Source organism: Symsagittifera roscoffensis, chromosome 2 (assembly GCF_963678635.1).
Source record: "Symsagittifera roscoffensis chromosome 2, txSymRosc1.1, whole genome shotgun sequence".
NCBI classification, from domain to species: Eukaryota; Metazoa; Xenacoelomorpha; order Acoela; family Convolutidae; genus Symsagittifera; species Symsagittifera roscoffensis.
Window position 1 is genome coordinate 80,751,388 of NC_087063.1, and position 24,752 is coordinate 80,776,139.

General features: G+C 37.5%; 2 protein-coding genes across 2 annotated transcripts in view; both read right to left on the reverse strand.

The window, feature by feature from the left end:
• Positions 1 to 24,752, reverse strand: part of LOC134840616 (uncharacterized) — a 193,774-nt gene that overhangs the window by 16,605 nt on the left and 152,417 nt on the right. The gene's annotated exons all lie outside the window — the stretch shown is intronic.
• LOC134839377 (protein lin-54 homolog) lies at positions 7,669 to 8,996 on the reverse strand. Its single transcript, XM_063854905.1, has one exon. It carries the CDS (start codon positions 8,962 to 8,964, stop codon positions 7,765 to 7,767), a length of 1,200 nt encoding a protein of 399 aa, XP_063710975.1. The 5' UTR covers positions 8,965 to 8,996; the 3' UTR covers positions 7,669 to 7,764.

Sequence of the window (24,752 nt, forward strand, 5' to 3'; positions counted from 1 at the left end):
GCCTATGATGACAGTTTAATGATGACAAGTTAACATTTTGATGACAAATTAATATTGCAATTAGTTGGTTCCATAACTTAAATTTCAGAGAGAGTGATTAATCCGCGTCTTCTGAATGACTGCAAATAAGATATTCGTGCAAAAAAACAGCACATGCAAAAGCTCGTTAAATAATCGTCGAAATTTCCTTGGTTTTAAAAAAAATTCGTTACGAGGCCAAACTGTGCAATGGATAGGCGCACAATTTGGTATTTGTAGGTCTCTCGATTCCGGAGACAAGTCTTTAAACATGTTCCAAAATGTAAGTGGATTCCACGTACAAAATTTCCGTGGTTCCTCGCACAAATACCTGCAACGTAAATTTTTTTTGGCGCGTCCACTTACAAAATTTCCATGAATTCCTCCTACAAATACTTCTAACGCAAAATTTGTTGTCATTTGTTTTGTCACGGAATCAGCAACAAGCGAATATAGTTAGTTGTTCTGGATTTTGCAACTGTTAGCGGATTCCGCAAAATGTACGTGGATTCCGCGAACTTTTTGGGCAGAATCCGCAAATGTAAGCGGATTTTGCAGATTGTAAGTGGATTCCGCAGCTATAAGTGGATGCCGCTTTCATCTGCGGAGTCTGCAACAGCGCACAAAATTACTATACCCATATTTGATAATTCGTTTGCGGATACCATGAAATATTACGGATTCCGCAAACACTGTTGCGGATTCCAAAAATTCGCCTGTTTTTTAAGCGCTAAAAAGTTTTAGCTATTTGTTTGTGGAATCCAAAACAGCAAAAGAAGATCAAAGAAAAAAGTAAAGTGGCAAATTCCGCAGCCAATCTGATTTCGGCCTGTTGCGGAATCAGCTTTCATTTCACAAAATGCAGTTTGGCCTCTTAATGTTGTTTGTTGTTTTGATCCGGAAACAGTTATCTTCATTATTTCACTTTAGTCCGTACGCAGAAAATAAAACACTTAAAAATTAAACTGAGAAAGAAAAGCCCTCTATAGTCAGAAACCTCCGTCAGCTAGATTTGGGAAAAAATTAGCCTAAAATGCAGTTTTTGGTCACTTTGCTAGATTTTGATCTTTTTTGGCGCGCACTCACGCACCAAAAAAAATCAATGCGCTTTGGCGAAACGGAGAACTATCAGCTTGAAAAAAAACTATTGAAGTTTGGTAGACAAACAATGACACCAATTGTGACGGCATGTTGGACCCTATCACCCAATTACATAAACACGTTGAAATTATCGTCTTTCATTAGAGGCCAAACTGTGTATTTCGTGCATTGTAAGTGGATTCCACAACAAGCTGAAAACACATTGGTCGCGAATTTGTCCTCCACAATTGTGAAATCCACAAACAAATAGTAATATATGTGTATAGTAAAATATCGCTGTCATCGAATCCGCAACTGTAAGCGAAATCCGCAAATTGCAAGCAGAATCCACAAAATTGCGGATTCCACTTACATTTGCGGAATGCGGAATAACTAGCTAGATTCGCTCGTAGCAGAATTCGCGACAAAACTATTGTGCAAAAACCAAACATACGTTACAGGTATTTGTGCGCGGAGCCCACGGAAATTTTGTAAGTTGAATCCACATACATTTTGGAGAATGTTTAAAGATGTCTTCCAGTGACCTACAGACACCAAATTTTGCGCCTATCCAGTGCACAGTAGTTTGCCTGGTAATATCCGATCTCCAACGATATTAATGAAAAAATTCCGTCCATTCTGCTTTTATTTTGAAATACTGAACAAAATCTATATAGTATATAATTCAATTTTAGAACAAACTAAACTACCTAATGACTTAATAAATTACTAATGCTTTGATAAATTAGATATTATAATTGAAAAAGTAATGAGAAATGATATTTCCTTTCTTTTCAAATACGCAGCGCAATCGTTTGGCTTGTTTTGAGTTCTTTCGGATACTCGAATGATGTTTTGGTGGCAATATTTTTGAATGAAGCTTTGGTAGCAAAGACTACATCATGCTACTATAACTGATGACTCAAATTTCTATCAAGTCAATTTCGATATTCATACAATTCGTATGCTCATCAATCCAACAATTCGCAGGATCTAAAATTTCGTCTAACGTCAGCCCTGTGTTGTGTGTTACCTTATTTTCAGTTTCGCTAAAAGTAGCCTCAAAATTTTCAACTTTACTGCCTTCTGCGTAGAATTGAACTTTGATCGGTTTATTTTCTTCAACTCGTTCGCCCTGGTCACTAACAAACGGAAGTGCTATCTATACCAACTTCTTTCTTATAATAAAAGTCAAGATGCAGTTCAAATTCCAATTTTTCGGCAAAATGCGACCTGGCTCAACGCCACATTCAACTACAATTACAGCCATTTGATTGTCATTGAAATACATTGTCGCGCTTATATTAAAAACGTCCATGATATACATTTGCGACTTCCAAACACCCTGAGGTTCGTTTCTTTTTAATTTTCACCGGTTGCAAATAGACAATACACTGTGTTTTCTCTCTTCGTGGTCGTGCCATAATTCTAAACTATATAAGAATATAAGAATATTGATTCGATAATCTGAAAAAAACTGAAATGCGACTACAGCTGGCAATGCAATATATGAGTTCAATAATTCGTCTCGACGATATCATGGCATAGCATAATTTTAGGACAAATGTAAGCGTATCGCATCCGAGGTGTTCTTTTCAAAAAGTCCGAGTAGCAGAAAGTCTTGCAGAAACTTCAGAGACTACAAGAATCGAATCTTTATATTGACCACTGGCTTTAGGGACACATACATTGCCTATTGCGCCACATCAGCACTCACATCACCATGGTTTCGACACTTAGCGACATTTGTTACCGAAATACAGAGGGTATACTATTAGTCATATATGTTTCAAACATTTACTGTCATATACATGCTTCAAACTTTTAGGCTGAATAAACTGACGAATTAGAGCGACTACGCAGCTTATCTTCAAACCCCCTTGCAAAACTGGTCCCGAAAAATTGACGAACCATGTTATGTATCTATCTTAGTTTATTATTAAAAGGATTAAAATATTTTAGACGGTTACTGAGGAAGCAAAACAGAAAATCCTACCATAATTCTTTTTGCAAAAGAAAATCATATAAAACGAAAGTAAACATTTTCGATTTTTCTTTGACATTAAGATTCATATGCAAAGTGAGCAATATACGAATTTGGCAATAGAGGGAAATACTAAACAATATCCAAAATTCGAAACAGAGGCGAAGCCGATCTTCCGGATTTACTTGATTTAGAGCTGAGTATTTGGGAAATGGTTGAAGACTAGCGACTTTTAATCAGCAACGCACGGATAATCTAATCAGCAACGCATGGATATAATAATTTTCAATTTTAATTTTTCATTTGTCAAGACTATAAAAGTTTACTAAGAAACGAATATATTATGTATAATTTGAGGAGTTTGATCAAGATTTTTTTTAAAACTCAATAAAAACTTGATATTACTCAACCCATGTATAATTTATTCATTTGCTTGGTACTAATGACGATTATAATAATTGTTTCATCAAGTAGCCCGTTAACTCAAAATTTCGGGAAAAAAAAGAATTTAAACTAATGGAGGGAAAACAGAAAAAAAAATGAAATAAACCAAATCCGAGTTGCTCAAGTTACAAACCACAGATTTCGAATAGCACGAGTATTTAAAATTCAAACCTGTACAAAATAGATTTTGACCACATCACCGAATTGGAATACTGATTCAGTGATTCGGTTAGACACGTTTTGCTTCAAAAAAATTAAATTGTTACGTTAATAATAATAATATTTAATTCAGTTGATGATTATTACAATACAATATGTATATTTACAATCATCAACAAGGATTGTCTAAAAAGCCTACGGCTTATCTAGTTCCGGTTTGACAGCGCTTGCAAATCACACGCGAAAAAACATAGCCAGCAGATAATTAGAGAAGTATTAGAAGAACAAAATTGGAAAAAGTTGATCGAAAATTTTTTAACTTTCGAATTTCAAAGAAAAAAATAAATCACACTAAAGCTCTTCAAATTTCATAAATTGTTTGAGGTTGGCCCTAAATCAACAGGCACTTTTTTATTCCCCTAGGAATTCAGAAAGCTAAAGCAATTTTTGATGCTAGAAGCCATTCCTTTGTTTCGCGACTTTTAGACTTTTTCAATTCAACAGTGGCACGTGATCAAATTTGAGCGTGAACAAAGTTTAAGACTTTTACAAGAAAAAAATGAAAAGAAAAAAAACAATATCACGTCTTATAAAATAGACCATATTTTCGCTCTTTAAACACTTATTTGGTTAAATCTTCTACAATACGGTGTTGTAAAGTTTGGTGTGTGAACTTTTCATGCGTATTTCGGGAAAAAAATCTAAATTAACGCGATAGATTAGAATCGAGTACCTGGTATGAAAATATATACAGCAACTTCGCAACAATCCATACCTAACCTTTTCAAAAAATGCAATGTTATCCACAAGTTCTCAATTCAACGAAAGTTTCGATGGAAACCAATTAAACCTGCTGCTTCTTTTCAAATCAAGTTCTCAGTTGCCGGTAATAGTAGAAGTAAAAGACTTCGATTACTCAAATCGGAGTTACAAAATCATGGACAATAAAAAATGAAAAAAAAGACAGCAATACCACAAAAAAACTGTTCCACATATATAACGAAATTAGTTTAGCAAACAATGTGTGTAGCATCGGCATAAAAACAGGTACAAGTGCGGTGCAGGTTGTATTTATAAACTTTAGACAAAATTATAACTTCACTATACATGTACAGAAAAAAAACAATACACAGAATCGAAGCAAATAAAAATTTCTCTTAAGAAAAAGAAAAAATGACAAGAATATGGACAATTGAATGCTAGATAATCATCGAGTGATAACATTCAAATATAGAAAAAGAACTAACAAATTGTTAAACTCAAAAATTAAATCATCTTATAATCATTAGTATTAGCACGCGTACCGAACTTTTCTCACAATTTCATGTCTGATCATAGAATTGTCAGACACTAGATAATTTTCAGCTCTCTGCAGATGTTTCACATTTGATCGCATCTGCCGTTTGCAGACAATATCTGGTCAGACATGACTATACCTGGTCAGACATGACTATACCTGGTCAGACATGACTATACCTGGTCAGACATGACTATACCTGGTCAGACATGACTATACATGGTCAGACATGACTATACCTGGTCAGGCATGACTATACCTGGTCAGATATGACTATACCTGGTCAGATATGACTATACCTAATCAGACATGACTATACCTGGTCAGACATGACTATACCTGGTCAGGCATGACTATACCTGGTTAGACATGACTATACCTGGTCAGACATGACTATACCTGGTCAGACATGACTATACCTGGTCAGACATGACTATACCTGGTCAGACATGACTATACATGAGTCAGACATGACTATACCTGAGTCAGACATGACTAGACGTGACGTATTTCTGTAAAGACGTACTTACAGACGTATTTACATCTCGTATTCTATTCTGAAAAAAAATAACACATTATATCCCTAATGAAGTAGTGCTATTTTCAAACGCAATTTTGTCACCGCTTGTCAAACTTTCTACTCGCAAACTTACAAAATTGGCCATCTCTAACACAGCGTCAAATTCAACTACAATAATTTCAGCTAGCAGTTTTGTATTCATTCAGTTTCTGATTAAAAAATGCTGATTATTGACTAGTCGAAGTCTTCATATCAATTTGAAGTTGTCACATCAAGCTATTTTTCCAAATCCTCCTTCTCTCTCATAAACATCAATTTTAAGGTGGCACGAAGGATGGTACAATCTGTAAAGAATGATGACCAAGTTTTGTCAAGTGTCTTGTTTGTCGATGAAATGACCATTTAAATATTCTTTCTTTTGAAGTGGTGTTAGCTGTTAATAGAGCCCTTGTACTTTGTTTGTTGTACATCACGCAACCTGGGATAGATTGAGTTCATTTTTCAACCATGCCGAGACAATTTTTTTGACCACCTTGACTAATATTTCGACCATGCCGCGACTATTTTTTCGACTGGTGCGACTAATTTTTCGACCATGCCGCGACTATTTTTTCGACCACGTCTCGGCCAATTTTTTGACCGCCGCGACTATTTTTTCGACCATGCCGCGACCAATTTTTCGACGGCCGCGACTATTTTTTCGACCATGCCGCGACCAATTTTTCGACGGCTGCCACTAATTTTTCGACCGCCGCGACTAATTTTTCGACCACCGCGACTTATTTTTCGACCGCCGCAACTTAATTTTTTTTGATTAAAATATGTTACTGCTCAGCCTTGTGAACGATATTATAATGATTGTTACTTTTCCAGGAAATCCAATCTTCTCTGCAAAAAGGACCAAATCGACGAAACAAGATCCGGAGGGGTTGATGCCACATGCAGAGTGTCTCTATGGAGTTGTGACCCAAGAGTGGGTGGGGCAGAGAGTGGGGGCGTACCACGACTGGATCAAAAACACATGAAGACTAAATGAATTCGATGAAGGAGTGAAATACGGCAACCAATATTGCGACTAAATCTAATACATTCTCTGCCAGAAATTTGATATAATTCGGGAATTAAAAAAACCTATGACGAAAAATTCCAGGTAAAAACAAAGCAGCACAATTCTCTGATGCAAGAAAATTGTACCATCTCTTTTTTCTAAAGATTCGCTTTTCTTTTTGGTGATTGTTCAAATTTCTATATAACATATGAAATTTTCTGAGGTTGTCTCTTATGTTCTCCAAATTTATTTGCAAATATCTCATGAACATCCCATCACTGTTTTTTTATTGTTCTTGCTTCAGTAATTGCGTCTATAATTGATCAGTTGATAATTTGAGTTTTTGGCTACGGAGTTTTTAAAAAGCATTTTTGATCTAGGTATGATCATGTAAAGTCAGGTATGATCATGTCTGGTCCAGGTATGATCATGTAAAGTCAGGTATGGTCAAGTCTGGTCCAGGTATGATCAAGTAAAATTAGGAATAATCATGTCTGGTCCAGGTATGATCAAGTAAAATCAGATCTGAAGTCAGGCCTCATCATACCTGGGCCAGACCTGAAGCAGACATGATCATACCTGACTTTTTCCATAATTATCATATCTGTAAATGTTACGCGAAAAAAGAGACATGCCACAGAACTGATACAGATCTGAAATTTGAATGAATTTTCGATGTCCAGATTTGAATTTAACTACAAATGTCAGTTTAGTAAATGCTACCAATTGAAAATAAAAAAAAACTTTAAATGTGAACGCAAACTGCCACCCGTCAATTAAAACTATTTGAAAAAATTTCAGAAAAAAGTGAAGCAAAAATTTAACTTCTCATTTCGAAACGCCATAGATGCAAGTAAAGTTCTAGCCATTTACGGCATAGACAAATATTATTCGCCAGTTTTCTTCGATATTGAATTTTTTCATTCGGTTCAAATCACGACTGAACTCAGGATGTTGAGAAGATTTTGTGAAGTGAAGATTATATGGTCTAATATTGTTCACTTATTCGGTAAATATCTCATTAGCAGCTAGAGTAAAGCTTCTTCCTTTTGAGCCAATAATAGTTCAAAAAGCTGTGATTTTGTGTGCTCGTCAAAAAGTTATCCTTGAGTTAAAGATTTTATGGTGTCAATAATCACTTTGTCAAAGCATAAAATCGCAATAACGCCTTGGCACAAAAATTGGTAAACTACAAACATTTTAACCAATAGTTATCATGAGTTTGAATTCAACTCAGGGACAGCACTTTTAAAGGACGCCGATTTTTCAATTATTTGTGTGGTACAATGCTCAAACTCTTGTAGAATCATTCGTTCTGTATCCTCGATTGAACGTTCAGTCATCATCGCTTCTTCGGCTTGAGAAAGTAAACATTGCACAACTGATTCGATAATTTCTTCGGTCATCAAAGTAAAAGGAAGTTTATCAATGAACTCATTTCGATAGTAGTTCAAATCTCTCAAAGTTCCTTCTTTGAGAAGTCTCAAAGCGGTAACATCTCCGACAGATCGCATACCCACACGTTCTTGACAATTAAAACAATCAGTACATTTACATAAGTTTGTACACAAAATTTTAGCTTCAAAACATTCACAATAATTTTTGACACAATTAGTTTTTTTGCAGTTGCAACCCTTGTAATGCGATTTCTCTTCGCTAAACGTCACTTTACCGACTTTCGGATGAAACGCATTCGGATTGCGACTTAAAATCGCTCGAATTGCTTCAGTTCTTTCGAAATCGTTTTCCAGCGTGTTGAAACAATTTGAGCAGTTGCATGAAAAACAAAACTCGCCGTTTGCAAAACACTCACAGTAGAGCTTAAGACAGAGCGACTTGGTACAATTGCAGGTTTTCTTTTTTCCTCCCATACTTTCCCATAACTGCTTCGACGCTGAAGTGTACTGCAATTTAGTTGTACTGGGTTGCACAACGGGTGATGATGTCAGATTTGCATGCACAACCTTCGATTGTAAAGAAGGCACGTTATAAGACGGAATAGAAGAGTCATTTTTATGACTTGTGAGTGTTTTCTGCGGTAAATTTTGGATAAAAATCGACTGACTTAAACTGGAATTTGATGAACCAGCTATACTCTCTGTAAAAATTGTCTCGCGTATATTTGAGTCTGTAACTTGCGCTGACCTTAACGATTCATTTGATTGATTTATTAGTGACTGCAAACTTTTCCCTGATATCTGCTGAACATTATGGCTGCTCATTAATTGATTTGGTACAATACGTATAACTTGAGGCGAAGTATTCCCGAAATGAGTCTGTGAATTAATGTTCGTAGTGTTCAACGTTTTAGCTGCTACGGAAGGCGGGATCATCTGTTGCATGCTTTTAGGCATTCGAGGCACTTTAATAATCCGCGTGGCTGATGAAGCTGCTCGCGGGTCGTTTGGATCCATGTTCAGTTCATTAGTCTGAAAAGTGCATCATCACAACTACAGAACTACGTCATCTAGGCTGTGTTGGTGTCCTTGTTGACGATACCGAGTAGATTACATTTACCATAGGCGCAGAATTTCATACTGAAGCGAAACTGCAGTTCACAAACACGGGCAAAAAAACGGAAAAAAGAGCTGCACCTTTCAGCCTTAAGTTATTAATACATCCTCTAACAATCAGGGAGCAATGAATGTGCGTTAATAAACAAAACATGGACAGTTTGTGCGAATTCGATTTCAAACAAAGAGCCGACGCCGAGCTTCGCCAACGCCAGAAAAAAAAATAGCTTCGAAAACATAGTCAACAGACAGTTGAAAAACTGTCAATGAGCTCAATGAGCAAAAAATAGATATCACCTTAAAACTTTTTCAGCTTCATTTATGATTGAGACTTTTCTGATTAACTAAAACTTGGGAAAAATATAGATACATTTTAATTCCACTGGGAAATCTCAAAACTAAACTCCTTTTTCGCGCCATTTGCACTTTGATTCTTGGAGAGCATAATTTGCCCCCCATTTGGCCAAATTAGTTTGCATGCAACTTCGAAATAAAAATTAGAAGTCAAACTACAAAAAAAAAATAAAAACTTGAGCGTGAACAATGTTTAAGACTTTCTCCAGAAAAAAAAACAAAACGATCGAAATGAGTGCATCACTAAATTCATTGACATTGAATGAACAATAAAGAAAAATGCAAGAAACACGATATAAATATGTCCTGAATGAATCACTAACTTATAACCTTTTTTTACATTTAAGATCAATGAGCCACACAGAAGCTAAGCGGAGCTTCTTACCACTTGCGATACCACACAAAGATAGCATTGCAAGCACTCAAAACCAAACAAGTACAAAACTTGAAAATTGTCTGGAATGATGTTCTATTGTAGAAAACACGTCCAGAACCAATCTTCGGCTTTAGCTCAGTCTTTGTCTTGAGAAACACTTTTCGAGGGGCAACTAAGCCGCCAAAAGTTGGGTGAATTCCCGTCAAGCCAAAACCAAAACTGTTGTCATGAAAAACTGTCCTGAAATGCTACATTTTTTGATATCTCATTTGAAAAAGGAACTGGTCCTGGCAAGATTCGAACCTAGGATCTTTGCCATAACGAGACGAAATGTGCTGAGAGAAGTGAAGTGTGCAGAGAGAAAAGAGAGAAGCTATGAAAGTTGAACTCTTTTTTTAACGAGAACGTCAAAGCATTCAACTGACAAGTTGTTAACATAAAAAGTTCTGTGTTCCGATTTGATAACTCTTGCTAATATCAACCGTAATACAGAGGCGAAGCGGAGCTTCGCGTCACTTGCGATATAACGCAAAAGCAGATTTAAAAGTTAGCGAAACAGAAAATGCGACGGAAAAAAATCGAAAAAAAAACTTCTTGAGAATTTTTTTTTTAGAAATTCAGCTTTTATTATTTACTAAGCGGCCACTAAGCCACAAACAAGTGAGTAGATGCACATTGACCCGAGACAAAAAAACGATGTTTTTGTATGAAAAATATTTTAAGCAATTAAATTTTAAAACTTGAAACATACTACCTGAATTCATTAGAAAAAAGTCAATCATTTTTTGCTTTTGAAGTGACACAAAACAAGTAAGCCGATGAAACAAAAGCCGAAACACTTTAAGTCGAATAAAGCTTTTAAACAAGAAAATTCCACGTGCAATCATGTACAAAACAGTCCAAAAAATCATGAAATGGCAGAAAAACAGTCCGATACAAAAACAATCCGCGATAACCGGCTCTAATTTCGATAACCGGCCGAAAATTCGTAGAGTTTTACCCTCTGTTTGCAAGTTCGCAACACGTTTCGCTCAAGCTGTTTAAAACTGCAAAATGCATGCATTTGCGAAACAAAGATGCATGAACACGATTAAAATCAAATCTAACAAAAATTGAAGAAAAAAAACCTTCGAAATACCGTTTTTGTCAAAAAAAAAAGCAAAAAACTCAAAATACGCAGAAAAAAATAACGTAAACGCTTTGAAACTATACCAGGAGCTTTTGGAGTGCTAGGAATCCCTGGCTTTGTCCGCTCAATGATGGCTGCGACAGCAACTTGAAATCAAACTGAACCTGTCAAAAAAAAATTGGGCTACGGGAATGAAGCCGACAAAAATAAACAGACGGCCAATAGTCCGAAAAGCACCAAAATTCTAGTTTGCAAAAAAAACAGGGGTCGGTCTGATTTTAGCCACAAGCATTCGCAACCTTAAGCAGGTGTGTCACCTCTAGGCCAGATGCAGCGGATGGTTGATTGAATTGATAAAAAGTAAGTAGGTGAATGAGTCCAGGATCCAGGAGATGAGTCCTGTGAACAAAGTTATTTGCGGGGGAAAACGTCACGTACCCGATTGGAATACCCTTGCTTATCACAAGGGTAAAAATATGCTGGAAACAAAGCTGAACACAAAATAAAGACAATATTGTTTGATTTAGGTTAAAGTGGATTCTTACTACAATATAACGGCACAAACTCCGCGTTTAGGATAATTCTTCATACAGTTTTCATCAAAAATCTAAGGTTTAAATTGTCAAAAGTTTTGAGAACAAACAAGTACGCGTGAAAACAAACTGTTCAAAGTAGAAAATTTGCCCTACAATTTTTAATTCGACATAAATTGTGAAAAACATTAGTTACATTCTGTCTAGAGGTTCAGTCTAATAAACGCAGACATACAATGAACACTTTATAAACACACTGTACGACATAAAATCTCATATTAATTAGATTAATTACTTTCTGATTTTGTCAATTACTTTGTCATGAAAAGGCAGAAAAACAGTCCGATACAAAAACAATCCGCGATAACCGGCTCTAATTTCGATAACCGGCCGAAATTTCGTAGAGTTTTACCCTCTGTTTGCAAGATCGCAACACGTTTCGCTCAAGCTGTTTAAAACTGCAAAATGAATGCATTTGCGAAACAAAGATGCATGAACACGATTAAACTCAAATCTAACAAAAATTGAAAAAAAAACCTTCGAAATACCGTTTTTGTCAAAAAAAAATAGCAAAAAACTCAAAATACGCAGAAAAAAATAACCTAAACGCTTTGAAACTATACCAGGAGCTTTTGGAGTGCTAGGAATCCCTGGCTTTGTCCGCTCAATGATGGGTGCAACAGCAACTTGAAATCAAACTGAACCTGTCAAAAAAAAATTGGGCTACGGGAATGAAGCCGACAAAAATAAACAGACGGCCAATAGTCCGAAAAGCACCAAAATTCTAGTTTGCAAAAAACAACAAGGGTCGGTCTGATTCTAGCCACAAGCATTCGCAACCTTAAGCAGGTGTGTCACCTCTAGGCCAGATGCACCGGATGGTTGATTGAATTGATAAAAAGCTAAGTAGGTGAATGAGTCGAGGATCCAGGAGATGAGTCCTGTGAACAAAGTTATTTGCGGGGAAAAACGTCACGTACCCGATTGGAATACCCTTGCTTATCACAAGGGTAAAATATGCTGGAAACAAAGCTGAACACAAAACAAAGACAATATTGTTTGATTTTGGTTAAAGTGGATTCTTACTACAATACAACGGCACAAACTCCGCGTTTAGGATAATTCTTCATACAGTTTTCATCAAAAATCTAAGGTTTAAAATGTCAACAGTTTTGAGAACAAACAAGTACGCGTGAAACCAAACTGTTCAAAGTAGAAAATTTGCCCTAGAATTTTTAATTCGACATTAATTGTGAAAAACATTAGTTACATTCTGTCTAGAGGTTCACAGTCTAATAAACGCAGACATACAATGAACACTTTATAAACACACTGTACATAAAATCTCATATTAATTAGATTAATTACTTTCTGATTTTTCGGTTCGATCAAAATTTTGTTTTTATTGTAATAACTACTGAATGATCTGGCTAAGCTGGATAAATAGATATAAAGGGTATGCATTGGAAAAACTGAATTGTCTGTATTATCATTTGAAGTCAAGTATTGGTAAATCTGCTTTAGAAGTGGCGAGAACTCTATCAGAATTTTAACTAGGTTCCATTCCGGCTCCAAGTTTATACCTTCAAACGTTAACGTGTGCGCCAATGCCATTTCGCCATAGTCTCCTGTTTCAGCTCGGCGTGTAAACTCAATTAAAATATTTTTCATTCGACTAGCATTGTACATAATGAAGCAGGCTTCGGATTTGGAACATGCCGCTACCCAATTAAGATTCAGAGATTTACTCAAAGACGTTCGGACAAGCTCCAACTTCAGAACAGAACGAGCCAAGTTTTCAATATCAATGTGATTTACCGATTGTGATTTACTTAAATAGCAGTCACGTATATCGTTTTCAATATTTTGGAACAAACTTTCAAGTCCAGAGGACCAACTTTTAGAGGACGTCGTGAATGATATAATGTTCAGCTTCGCGTCACTTGCGATATAACGCAAGTGCAGATTTCAAAGTTAGCGAAACAGAAAATGCGACGGAAAAAAATCGAAAAAAAAACTTCTTGAGAATTTTTTTTTAGAAATTCAGCTTTTATTATTTACTAAGCGGCCACTAAGCCACAAACAAGTGAGTAGATGCACATTGACCCAATAGAAAAAAAATGATGTTCTTGTATAAAAAATATTTCAAGCAATTAAATTTTAAAACTTGAAACATACTACCTGAATTCATTAGAAAAAAGTCTATCATTTTTTGCTTTTGAAGTGACACAAAACAAGTAAGCCGATGAAACAAAAGCCGAAACACTTAAAGTCGAATAAAGCTTTTAAACGAGAAAATACCACGTGCAATCATATACAAAACAGTCCAAAAAATCATGAAATGGCAGAAAAACAGTCCGATACAAAAACAATCCGCGATAACCGACTCTAATTTCGATAACCGGCCGAAATTTCGTAGAGCTTTACCCTCTGTTTGCAAGTTCGCAACACGTTTCGCTCAAGCTTTTTAAAACTGCAAAATGCATGCATTTGCAATTCAAAGATGCATGAAAACGATTAAACTCAAATCTAACAAAAATTGAAGAAAAAAAACCTTCGAAATACCGTTTTTGTCAAAAAAAAAATAGCAAAAAAACTCAAAATACGCAGAAAAAAATAACCTAAACGCTTTGAAACTATACAAGGAGCTTTTGGAGTGCTAGGAATCCCTGGCTTTGTCCGCTCAATGATGGGTGCGACAGCAACTTGAAATCAAACTGAACCTGTCAAAAAAAAATTGGGCTACGGGAATGAAGCCGACAAAAATAAACAGATGGCCAATAGTCCGAAAAGCACCAAAATTCTAGTTTGCAAAAAAAAAACAGGGGTCGGTCCGATTCTAGCCACAAGCATTCGCAACCTTAAGCAGGTGTGTCACCTCTAGGCCAGATGCACCGGATGGTTGATTGAATTGATAAAAAGTAAGTAGGTGAATGAGTCCAGGATCCAGGAGATGAGTCCTGTGAACAAAGTTATTTGCGGGGAAAAACGTGACGTACCCAATTGGAATACCCTTGCTTATCACAAGGGTAAAAATATGCTGGAAACAAAGCTGAACACAAAATAAAGACAATATTGTTTGATTTAGGTTAAAGTGGATTCTTTCTACAATACAACGGCACAAACTCCGCGTTTAGGATAATTCTTCATACAGTTTTCATCAAAAATCTAAGGTTTAAATTGTCAACAGTTTTGAGAACAAACAAGTACGCGTGAAACCAAACTGTTCAAAGTAGAAAATTTGCCCTACAATTTTTAATTCGACATAAATTGTGAAAAACATTAGTTACATTCTGTCTAGAGGTTCACAGTCTAATAAACGCAGACATACAATGAACACTTTATAAACACACTGTACAACATAAAATCTCATATTAATTAGATTAATTACTTTCTGATTTTTCGGTTCCATCAAAATTTTGTTTTTATTGTAATAACTACTGAATGATCTGGCTAAACTGGATAAATAGATATAAAGGGTATGCATTGGAAAAACTGAATTGTCTGTATTATCATTTGAAGTCAAGTATTGGTAAATCTGCTTTAGAAGTGGCGAGAACTCTATCAGAATTTTAACTAGGTTCCATTCCGGCTCCAAGTTTATACCTTCAAACGTTAACGTGTGCGCCAATGCCATTTCGCCATAGTCTCCTGTTTCAGCTCGGCGTGTAAACTCAATTAAAAAATTTTTCATTCGACTAGCATTGTACATAATGAAGCAGGCTTCGGATTTGGAACATGCCGCTACCCAATTAAGATTCAGAGATTTACTCAAAGACGTTCGGACAAGCTCCAACTTCAGAACAGAACGAGCCAAGTTTTCAATATCAATGTGATTTACCGATTGTGATTTACTTAAATAGCAGTCACGTATATCGTTTTCAATATTTTGGAACAAACTTTCAAGTCCAGAGGACCAACTTTTAGAGGACGTCGTGAATGATATAATGTTCAGCTTCGCGTCACTTGCGATATAACGCAAGTGCAGATTTCAAAGTTAGCGAAACAGAAAATGCGACGGAAAAAAATCGAAAAAAAAAAACTTCTTGAGTTTTTTTTTTAGAAATTCAGCTTTTATTATATACTAAGCGGCCACTAAACCACAAACAAGTGAGTAGATGCACATTGACCCAAGACAAAAAAATGATGTTCTTGTATAAAAAATATTTCAAGCAATTAAATTTTAAAACTTGAAACATACTACCTGAATTCATTAGAAAAAAGTCAATCATTTTTTGCTTTTGAAGTGACACAAAACAAGTAAGCCGATGAAACAAAAGCCGAAACACTTTAAGTCGAATAAAGCTTTTAAACGAGAAAATACCACGTGCAATCATATACAAAACAGTCCAAAAAATCATGAAATGGCAGAAAAACAGTCCGATACAAAAACAATCCGCGATAACCGGCTCTAATTTCGATAACCGGCCGAAATTTCGTAGAGTTTTACCCTGTGTTTGCAAGTTCGCAACACGTTTCGCTCAAGCTGTTTAAAACTGCAAAATGCATGCATTTGCGAAACAAAGATGCATGAACACGATTAAACTCAAATCTAACAAAAATTGAAAAAAAAACCTTCGAAATACCGTTTTTGTCAAAAAAAATAGCAAAAAACTCAAAATACGCAGAAAAAAAATAAAATAAACGCTTTGAAACTATACCAGGAGCTTTTGGAGTGCTAGGAATCCCTGGCTTTGTCCGCTCAATGATGGGTGCGACAGCAACTTGAAATCAAACTGAACCTGTCAAAAAAAAATTGGGCTACGGGAATGAAGCCGACAAAAATAAATAGACGGCCAATAGTCCGAAAAGCACCAAAATTCTAGTTTGCAAAAAAAAACAGGGGTCGGTCTGATTTTAGCCACAAGCATTCGCAACCTTAAGCAGGTGTGTCACCTCTAGGCCAGATGCACCGGATGGTTGATTGAATTGATAAAAAGTAAGTAGGTGAATGAGTCCAGGATCCAGGAGATGAGTCCTGTGAACAAAGTTATTTGCGGGGGAAAACGTCACGTACCCAATTGGAATACCCTTGCTTATCACAAGGGTAAAAATATGCTGGAAACAAAGCTGAACACAAAATAAAGACAATATTGTTTGATTTAGGTTAAAGTGGATTCTTTCTACAATACAACGGCACAAACTCCGCGTTTAGGATAATTCTTCATACAGTTTTCATCAAAAATCTAAGGTTTAAATTGTCAACAGTTTTGAGAACAAACAAGTACGCGTGAAACCAAACTGTTCAAAGTAGAAAATTTGCCCTACAATTTTTAATTCGACATAAATTGTGAAAAACATTAGTTACATTCTGTCTAGAGGTTCACAGTCTAATAAACGCAGACATACAATGAACACTTTATAAACACACTGTACGACATAAAATCTCATATTAATAAGATTAATTACTTTCTGATTTTTCGGTTCCATCAAAATTTTGTTTTTATTGTAATAACTACTGAATGATCTGGCTAAGCTGGATAAATAGATATAAAGGGTATGCATTGGAAAAACTGAATTGTCTGTATTATCATTTGAAGTCAAGTATTGGGAAATCTGCTTTAGAAGTGGCGAGAACTCTATCAGAATTTTAACTAGGTACCATTCCGGCTCCAAACTTAAACCTTCAAACGTTAACGTGTGCGCCAATGCCATTTCGCCATAGTATCCTGTTTCAGCTCGGCGCGTAAACTCAACTAAAATGTTTTTCATTCGACTAGCATTGTACATAATGAAGCAGGCTTCGGATTTGGAACATGCGGCTACCCAATTAAGATTCAGAGATTTACTCAAAGACGTTCGGACAAGTTCCAACTTCAGAATAGAACGAGCCAAGTTTTCAATATCAATGTGATTTACCGATTGTGATTTACTTAAATAGCAGTCACGTATATCGTTTTCAATATTTTGGAACAAACTTTCAAGGCCAGAGGACCAACTGTTAGAGGACGTCGTGAATGATATAATGTTCAGCTGCGTACAATTATCACTGTCTCCCGTTACTTGCGTTGAAACTTTTGCCTTCTTCAAATTTTTCATTGAACAAATAACAACCTTTTTAGCTTTACCTGAACTTGATTCTATACTTTCTGGTGTACACCAGTGAAAGCTTTGCGTGAGCAGATTCGTACAAAAGTTTTGTACAATACTTATTCTTAAAGAATCCAATTCGCAGTCGCCGTCTATATAATCAATAACAGATATATCGTTTTCCTTCTTTTCCAAGCTTTTGCAATATGTTGACTCCGCATGCACCAGGTCATGGAAAAACTCAAACACTCGCAAGAGTGTCGATTCTCTTTTCAGATGCAGGCTATATGGCGAAAATTTGAAGCAGCAAACATGATCCAAACTCATCTGTCGATCTTCTAACCATTGCCCAAAAACATCTGACAACAACTCGCTGGCACGGAGCTGTTCTCCATCTTCCAGACAAAAATCATTGAGGCGGACTTTCATGTGAATTATCTGTAATTATTGTTTCACTTTCGGACAAAGATGAACATTCACGCAGACTACCGACACAGACTTGCTATACAAAAAAAACTAGCAGATAAAATCAAACGCAGATGCTTAATTTCAAGGACCACTTTGGACAATATTCCTCCCAGTTTTAAATTTTCGACATCGACCCTGGGGAAACCATCGTACATCGACCCAAAAAATCTAAGTATCCACCCACCTGAAACATATCAAGGTGTCCACTCACCCATAAATTAACCCGTAGCTAGAAGTTTTCCAACACTCAGAACTTTCAGCTGTCTACGGACTAAAATGATTTTAGAAATTGATTGATTTGACATGTTTTAGGGTTTTTAGTGAAAAGACCTTTCTATTATTAATTTCCAGTAGATGGACTTTTTTGGGTTTTGGATATGCTTTCGGAAGAGTGCGCCACATTATAAATACCGGGTGAGTGGACATTCGTAACTACATTAGGACAACAAAACGGACCGAATGTTTCACAATCGCAAAAGGCTTTAATTGCTCAGCTCAGTTAAATTTTTCACTGGTATCTTTAGAACTTTTCGTCATATCATTGGAAAAAAAATAATCCTTTAAGAACATGACAGTGTAGTTTAGGTTGAAAATATCGAGTGCGTTATTTTCTAATATTGTTTTTCGTAGTCTTATCAGTTGTTTCCAGATTGTCTTTTTTTGTTTGGTTCCAACTTTTGCCAAAAACGGACCATTTAAGCTTGGTGTGGTTTTATTTATTCAATTAAATTTCGGCAATCGAAGTGAAAGTTTTCTTCAAAAAAAATATTATACAACATTGAAGGTATCGATTCCCTGAATCAAAAGGTTGAAAATACTTTACTTCCGATTTTTGCTTGCAAAGTTCTAAGAGTATAAAAAGAGCCTTTATGCGCGCTTTGGAGACTTTTTTCAAAATCTGGAAAAAAAAACAATTTTTTGAGAACGCGTAAAAATTGTAAGTTCAAACAAACGTTTTCGCACTTTTTTGTGCATCATCAGGTTTTGATTATCTAAACTATCTGTAAAAAAATAATCAAAGATCATAAAAATGTCATAGACATCATTATTTCAAAATTATAAAAAATTTCAACCAATCACAACTTCACAAAGATTACTGAAATTATGGTTTTATTTATTCAATTAAATTTCGGCAATCGAAGTAAAAGTTTTCTTCAAAAAAAATTATACAACATTGAAGGTATCGATTCCCTGAATCAAAAGGTTGAAAAAAAATACTTTACTTCCGATTGTTGCTTGCAAAGTTCTAAGAGTATAAAAAGAGCCTTTATGCGCTCTCTGGAAAAATAAAGCGATTTTTTGAGAATTCGGTAAAATTGTAAAATCAAGAAGAAGAAGAAGAAGAAAGAACACCTGAATTACAATACAGTAAATAGCCGAGGCATCAGTATAGCAAAGTGTACATAATAAAGTTGGTTAAAATTCATTGGTTACATCAAACAAAAACACAACATCAGCAAAAGCAAAAAACAAAACAAAACAAAACAAAACAAGTTCGGTTACAGTTCAGAAATTGGTTGATTAAAATATATGAAGTTACGGATACTAAAAAAACATCAATTTTAAGAATTAAGAACGAGCTGGTATCAAAACTTTTGTGCCATTCGACCAGAATGTGAAAAATGCAATCTCTGCAGAATTCGAATTTTTAGCAGCGAGCCTTCCGGATTGGTGATTATTAAGAATTCAGAACGTGATTGGAACGATTGGCCAAACGGTGAGGGCTAGAATATTCTGGTATTTTAAAATTTCAAAAATTCGAATTATGACGTCATATTTCTGAGAAACGTCAGAAACGGCCATTTTGGCTAAAAAGAGAAAAGAAAGAAAAGAAAGAAGTCCAATTTTTGCTATTGTGCCAGTCGGTCATATTTGGAAGTTTGACCTTGAGAAGAGCAGAAAATACTTGATTTTGAAGTGAAATTTAATTTTTCAAAATTTCGAAAGGAACATGTCATGCACGATTTTCTCGCGATAACTGAAAATCAGAAAAAGAAATCAGAGCAATTTTAGAACAATTGCGGGGAAGTTGTCAATTAAAAACGAGTGGGAAATTGCTATTCGCAATTTCCATCATAGTGAACGAGAGTAGAGCTGTCCTGCTTGAAATAGAAGACAGAGTATCCCCGAGAGAGCGATTACTAAAGTTGGACCAGAGTGAACCTTCAGCGGAAAGGCGGACAACTGGAGTGTCCCAACGGTCCAAGAGAACTCAAATTCTAGAGCATGAACTTATCCTTGCTGTCCAAACTATAAAACATTGAACTTCTCTTAGTTATTTATTTCTTGAGTTAGTTACTGACTGGATTATTTTCCCAACTCTTGAGAGCGCTGATATGTGAGTACGAATTTAAATTCTAGAGTGTGTTTTATGATTGTTATGTTGAGGTAAGGCGAGTTTTAGGTTGATCCATCTGAAATGGATCAAAGTCACACTGTCTAATAAAAAGTAACCTAACGGATTGTTCCAACCCGGTTTTTAACGGCGTTCATGTATTTTGGGTATCTAGAGACCTAAGTATGGGGACGTTTCTAATTCTAGAGTGGGGGGATATTTTAGTAGTAGCCTTTAAGCTGTAACGGGTCGTAGTCTCATGTCACAAGCGAACCGAACTGGCTCCGACCGTTCTTGAGGTGGGAAAACACAAGAGATAGTGTCCCTGACCCTTGAGCCAGTGGTTATAGGGCCTATTTTTCTTAAGCCTCATGTGTGACTGCAGTAGACGAATGTTACATAGTGTTTTTATGGCGCTCCTGGGTGTTTACGACATCAAGACTACGGAGTCGAACCCACTTGAGACAGCTTCGGGCTGAATGCCCATTCTAGAGTACCGGCGGTACGGTTCGACAGGAACGTGCAAACCTTCCGGTTGTACCGTGATAGCTTTTTAAGAAAACTCGAGAAAATTTCCTGGTGCGCTCTCCGAACGAGGCTTAGCTAACCGAGTATAGGGGGGCAACTAGGGGGACAAAAACACGAGCAAAAAGACAAAAAGCAAAACAAAAACCAAAAAAGAATAGGAAAAGGAACAAAAACCATAAAACGAAAAAAGACAGTGACTTTGACACCAGATTAGTTGGATCAAACCTTTATATTAATTAAATAGTATACCCATACTGTTTTACAAGTTCGATCGTTTCGATCAACCTAGCAATTTAAACCAGTAAACTGAATAAAGTGCCCAAAGTGGGGCGTTGTCAAGGGTTTTCAGATAGCTTGGAACTTAGCTGGACCAATAGGAGACTTGACTGGAAGAGGTGACCAGCCGAGTGGGAAAGTGGTTCAGGGACACTTGAGCTGAACCAATAGGAGACTTGACTGGAAGAGGTGACCAGCCGAGTGGGAAAGTGGTTCAGGGACACTGAGCTGAACCAATAGGAGACTTGACTGGAAGAGGTGACCAGCCGAGTGGGAGAGTGGTTCAGGGACACTTGGCTGAACCAATAGGAGACTGGACTGGAACAGGTGACCAGTCGAGTGGGAAAGCAGCCAAGAAGGATTTGGCAATTCTCGAGTTCTCAAGTTGGGCAGAACGGGTATCGTTAGAATCCACATTACATTATAGGAGATAAGTGTAAAATTGGATAAGCGAAATCCCCCAGTTTTGAGGAACGTTTTTACTTGAGCAGGCCTGGAAACAGGTCTACGGTTTTCTCTTGAGAGGTTTAGCACCCGGCGCTTAAAGTAATTTTTAGGCTTAAGAAGGGGGGCTAGAAAGGGGGGAGGTTAAAAGGGGGGCTGGTTAAGTTAGAGGTTGGCGGTTGTAAATTGTAAAAAGGGGGAAATTAGAGTAACTAATTAGTCGACATCGTTGACTTAGTTACATTAGAAATTAACACGCGTTGGTAATATTAGGTGGAGATCCAGAATTCAACTCGAGTTAAGACTGGTACGCTGGTTGGTTTGGTAGGGGGGACCGGATATAGACAGCTTTTGTGATACCCCATAAGATCACTAGTGGGGGGAGGAAAGCGCGTGGCAATTAGGTACCAGACATTTTTTTTTGGACGAAAGGTAGACATTGGTCACCTTTGAATTTCAGGTGGGCTCATTTTTCTGTTTTTATTATTTTTCTTACTTAGATTTTTGTTGCATTTTAGTGAGGATTTGTGTTTGGTTTTATACGAACAGGTGATCACAAGATACCTGCGCACCTACATTGAAATAGAAACAACCAAAAAGAAGAGGGGGTCAGCATTTGGCTTTTAAGAGAGGGTTTTTGGGAAAATTTTACTAGAGCTCGAGTGGTGGTACAAGGTACGGTGGTTCAAGAAGACCCTACAACGAGGAAGACACTCCGTGACGAGTATTGGGACAAGACCGAAGAAGTCTTAAAACAGAGCAGTCTTGGGATAGTGGTCTTGGGACAGGGTCTCGGGACAGTGGTCTTGGGACAGGGTCTTGGGACAGTGGTCTTGGGACAGGGTCTTGGGACAGTGGTCTTGGGACAGTGGTCTTGGGACAGGGTCTTGGGACAGTGGTCTTGGGACAGTGGTCTTGGGACAGGGTCTTGGGACAGGGTCTTGGGACAGTGGTCTTGGGACAGGGTCTTGGGACAGTGGTCTTGGGACAGTGGTCTTGGGACAGGGTCTTGGGACAGGGTCTTGGGACAGGGTCTTGGGACAGTGGTCTTGGGACAGTGGTCTTGGGACAGGGTCTTGGGACAGTGGTCCTGGGACAGTCTTGGGACAGTGGTCTTGGGACACTAGTCTTGGGACACTAGTCTTGGGACACCAGCCTTGGGACACTGGTCTTGGGACACTACCCTTGGGACACTAGTCTTGGGATACCAGCCTTGGGACAGTAGTCTTGGGACACTAGCCTTGGGACACTAGTCTTGGGACAGTAGTCTTGGGACACTGGTCTTGGGACACTACCCTTGGGACAGTAGTCTTGGGACACTAGCCTTGGGACACTAGCCTTGGGACAGTAGTCTTGGGACACTAGCCTTGGGACACTGGTCTTGGGACAGTAGTCTTGGGACACTAGTCTTGGAACAGTGGTCTTGGTACAAGGGTCTTAGGACACTAGCGGAGAGTACTGTGATAGTGACGAATAGTCTTGGGACGGTATAGAAATTGAAGTCAAATTACAACAAGTGCGTTTTAAGACAGAATAAGACAAATCGAAATAGGTAGGGTTAAGACCAAATTAAGGAAAATTTTTCGGAGGTTTTAGAAAGAGAATTGGATAAGGTTTTTAACACGTTGTACAGAGTTTGTTACCACAAAAAATATTTTTTTTTACCCTTAGAATAGAATCGTGTATATAATAAAATTGTAAATAGAAGCAGTTGTAAATAGAAATAATGAGGCGGAGTAGGGTACCGGTGCTCGAAAAAAGGTCAAGTGGATCAAACACGAAGTATAATTCATCGCTGCGCGGAACGACATCAACGGGCCCAAAGATAACGAAGACGAATTTTTCAGTTAACATGGTCAGCACAAGGAGTACAGCGGAGAACAGGGCGAAAGAGGGCACGGAAGGGGAGCGAGTAGAACCCACCATCGAGATTGATCTAGAGACACCAGATCAAAGTGTGGATGAAACAAGGAAGATGGCGACAGAGTCAACTCCAATGCCCAATGCAGAGGAACCGAACCAGAAACCCATAGAGTTCTCACCGATAGATGACGCGGAAGATGCAATAGGCAACACCAAAGAAACGGTGAAAGAAGACTCTCAAGTAAAGAGGACATCTTTTACGGAAAAATTGGGAATAATGTTCGGAATAAAAACGAAAGAAAACGTGACTGAAGAACCGAAAGCAGAAAGAGCACGAACATTTGGTACAGTGAGCACGAAAACGACAGAAACCGGCCAGAATGAGGAACAAGCTAAAGCAGAGGCTAAGGCCGAAGAGAAACTCACGGCTGACCATGAAGAGACTACCATTGAGCTGGGCGACTTGTTGGCGAAATTAAATCAGATCGACAAAAGACTTAAGAACAGTGAAGAAGACAGAGAGGTGATAAAAAAGGAGATAAGATACAACAAGCACGAGTATCTAGACAGTTATTTTAACCTGGCTAAGGCAACAGAGGAGAGACTCAAGGAGATGTCAGACAAGGTAGAAGCCACCAATGAAGAACGAGAAAAGAACATCAAAACAGACATGCAACAGTTGAAGAACCGATATGATGATGTCAACAGCCAATTAGGGAGCCTGGAAAGGAGAATGGACACAATGAGCAAGAGTCAAGCCGAGAGTTCGTGTGCAATACAGGCGAAGTTGGATGCAATCTTGAGAGGTTCTACTCCACAAGAAAGACCGGCAGCGGATCGTACGCAAAGCACCAGAGTTGACTTTGTAGAACCACAAAGGAACAAACGGCAATCGACACCGTTGCCCTTAACCAGGGATGCGATAAGCATAGCACCAACAACTGCGAAAACAATAATGAAGAATGGAACGTCGAATACAACGGCTGCTCCGGGAGATTCAACAGCTAACAGCAACACAGGACCAGATGCTATGACATGGGCCAGCACTTGGGAGATGATGAACAGGACTCTAGAGGCCTTCGCCACGAGGAACACTGACTCGAGCGACAGGAGAGAGGGAAAATCAAGAAAGACATTCAAGAAGCCAAAAGAATTCAAGGACGACTCCGATGGATGCATTGACACTTGGGTGGAAGTGATGAGATTACATCTAGAGCAAGACAACTTGAGTGACGAAAGGCAAGCATGTACAGCCATACTGAGCAACTTGGAAGGAACGGCATTAAAATGCGTGGTCGCAAAGAAGGAGGAAGAACGCGACACCGCGGACAAGATCTTCGAGATATTGCTGAA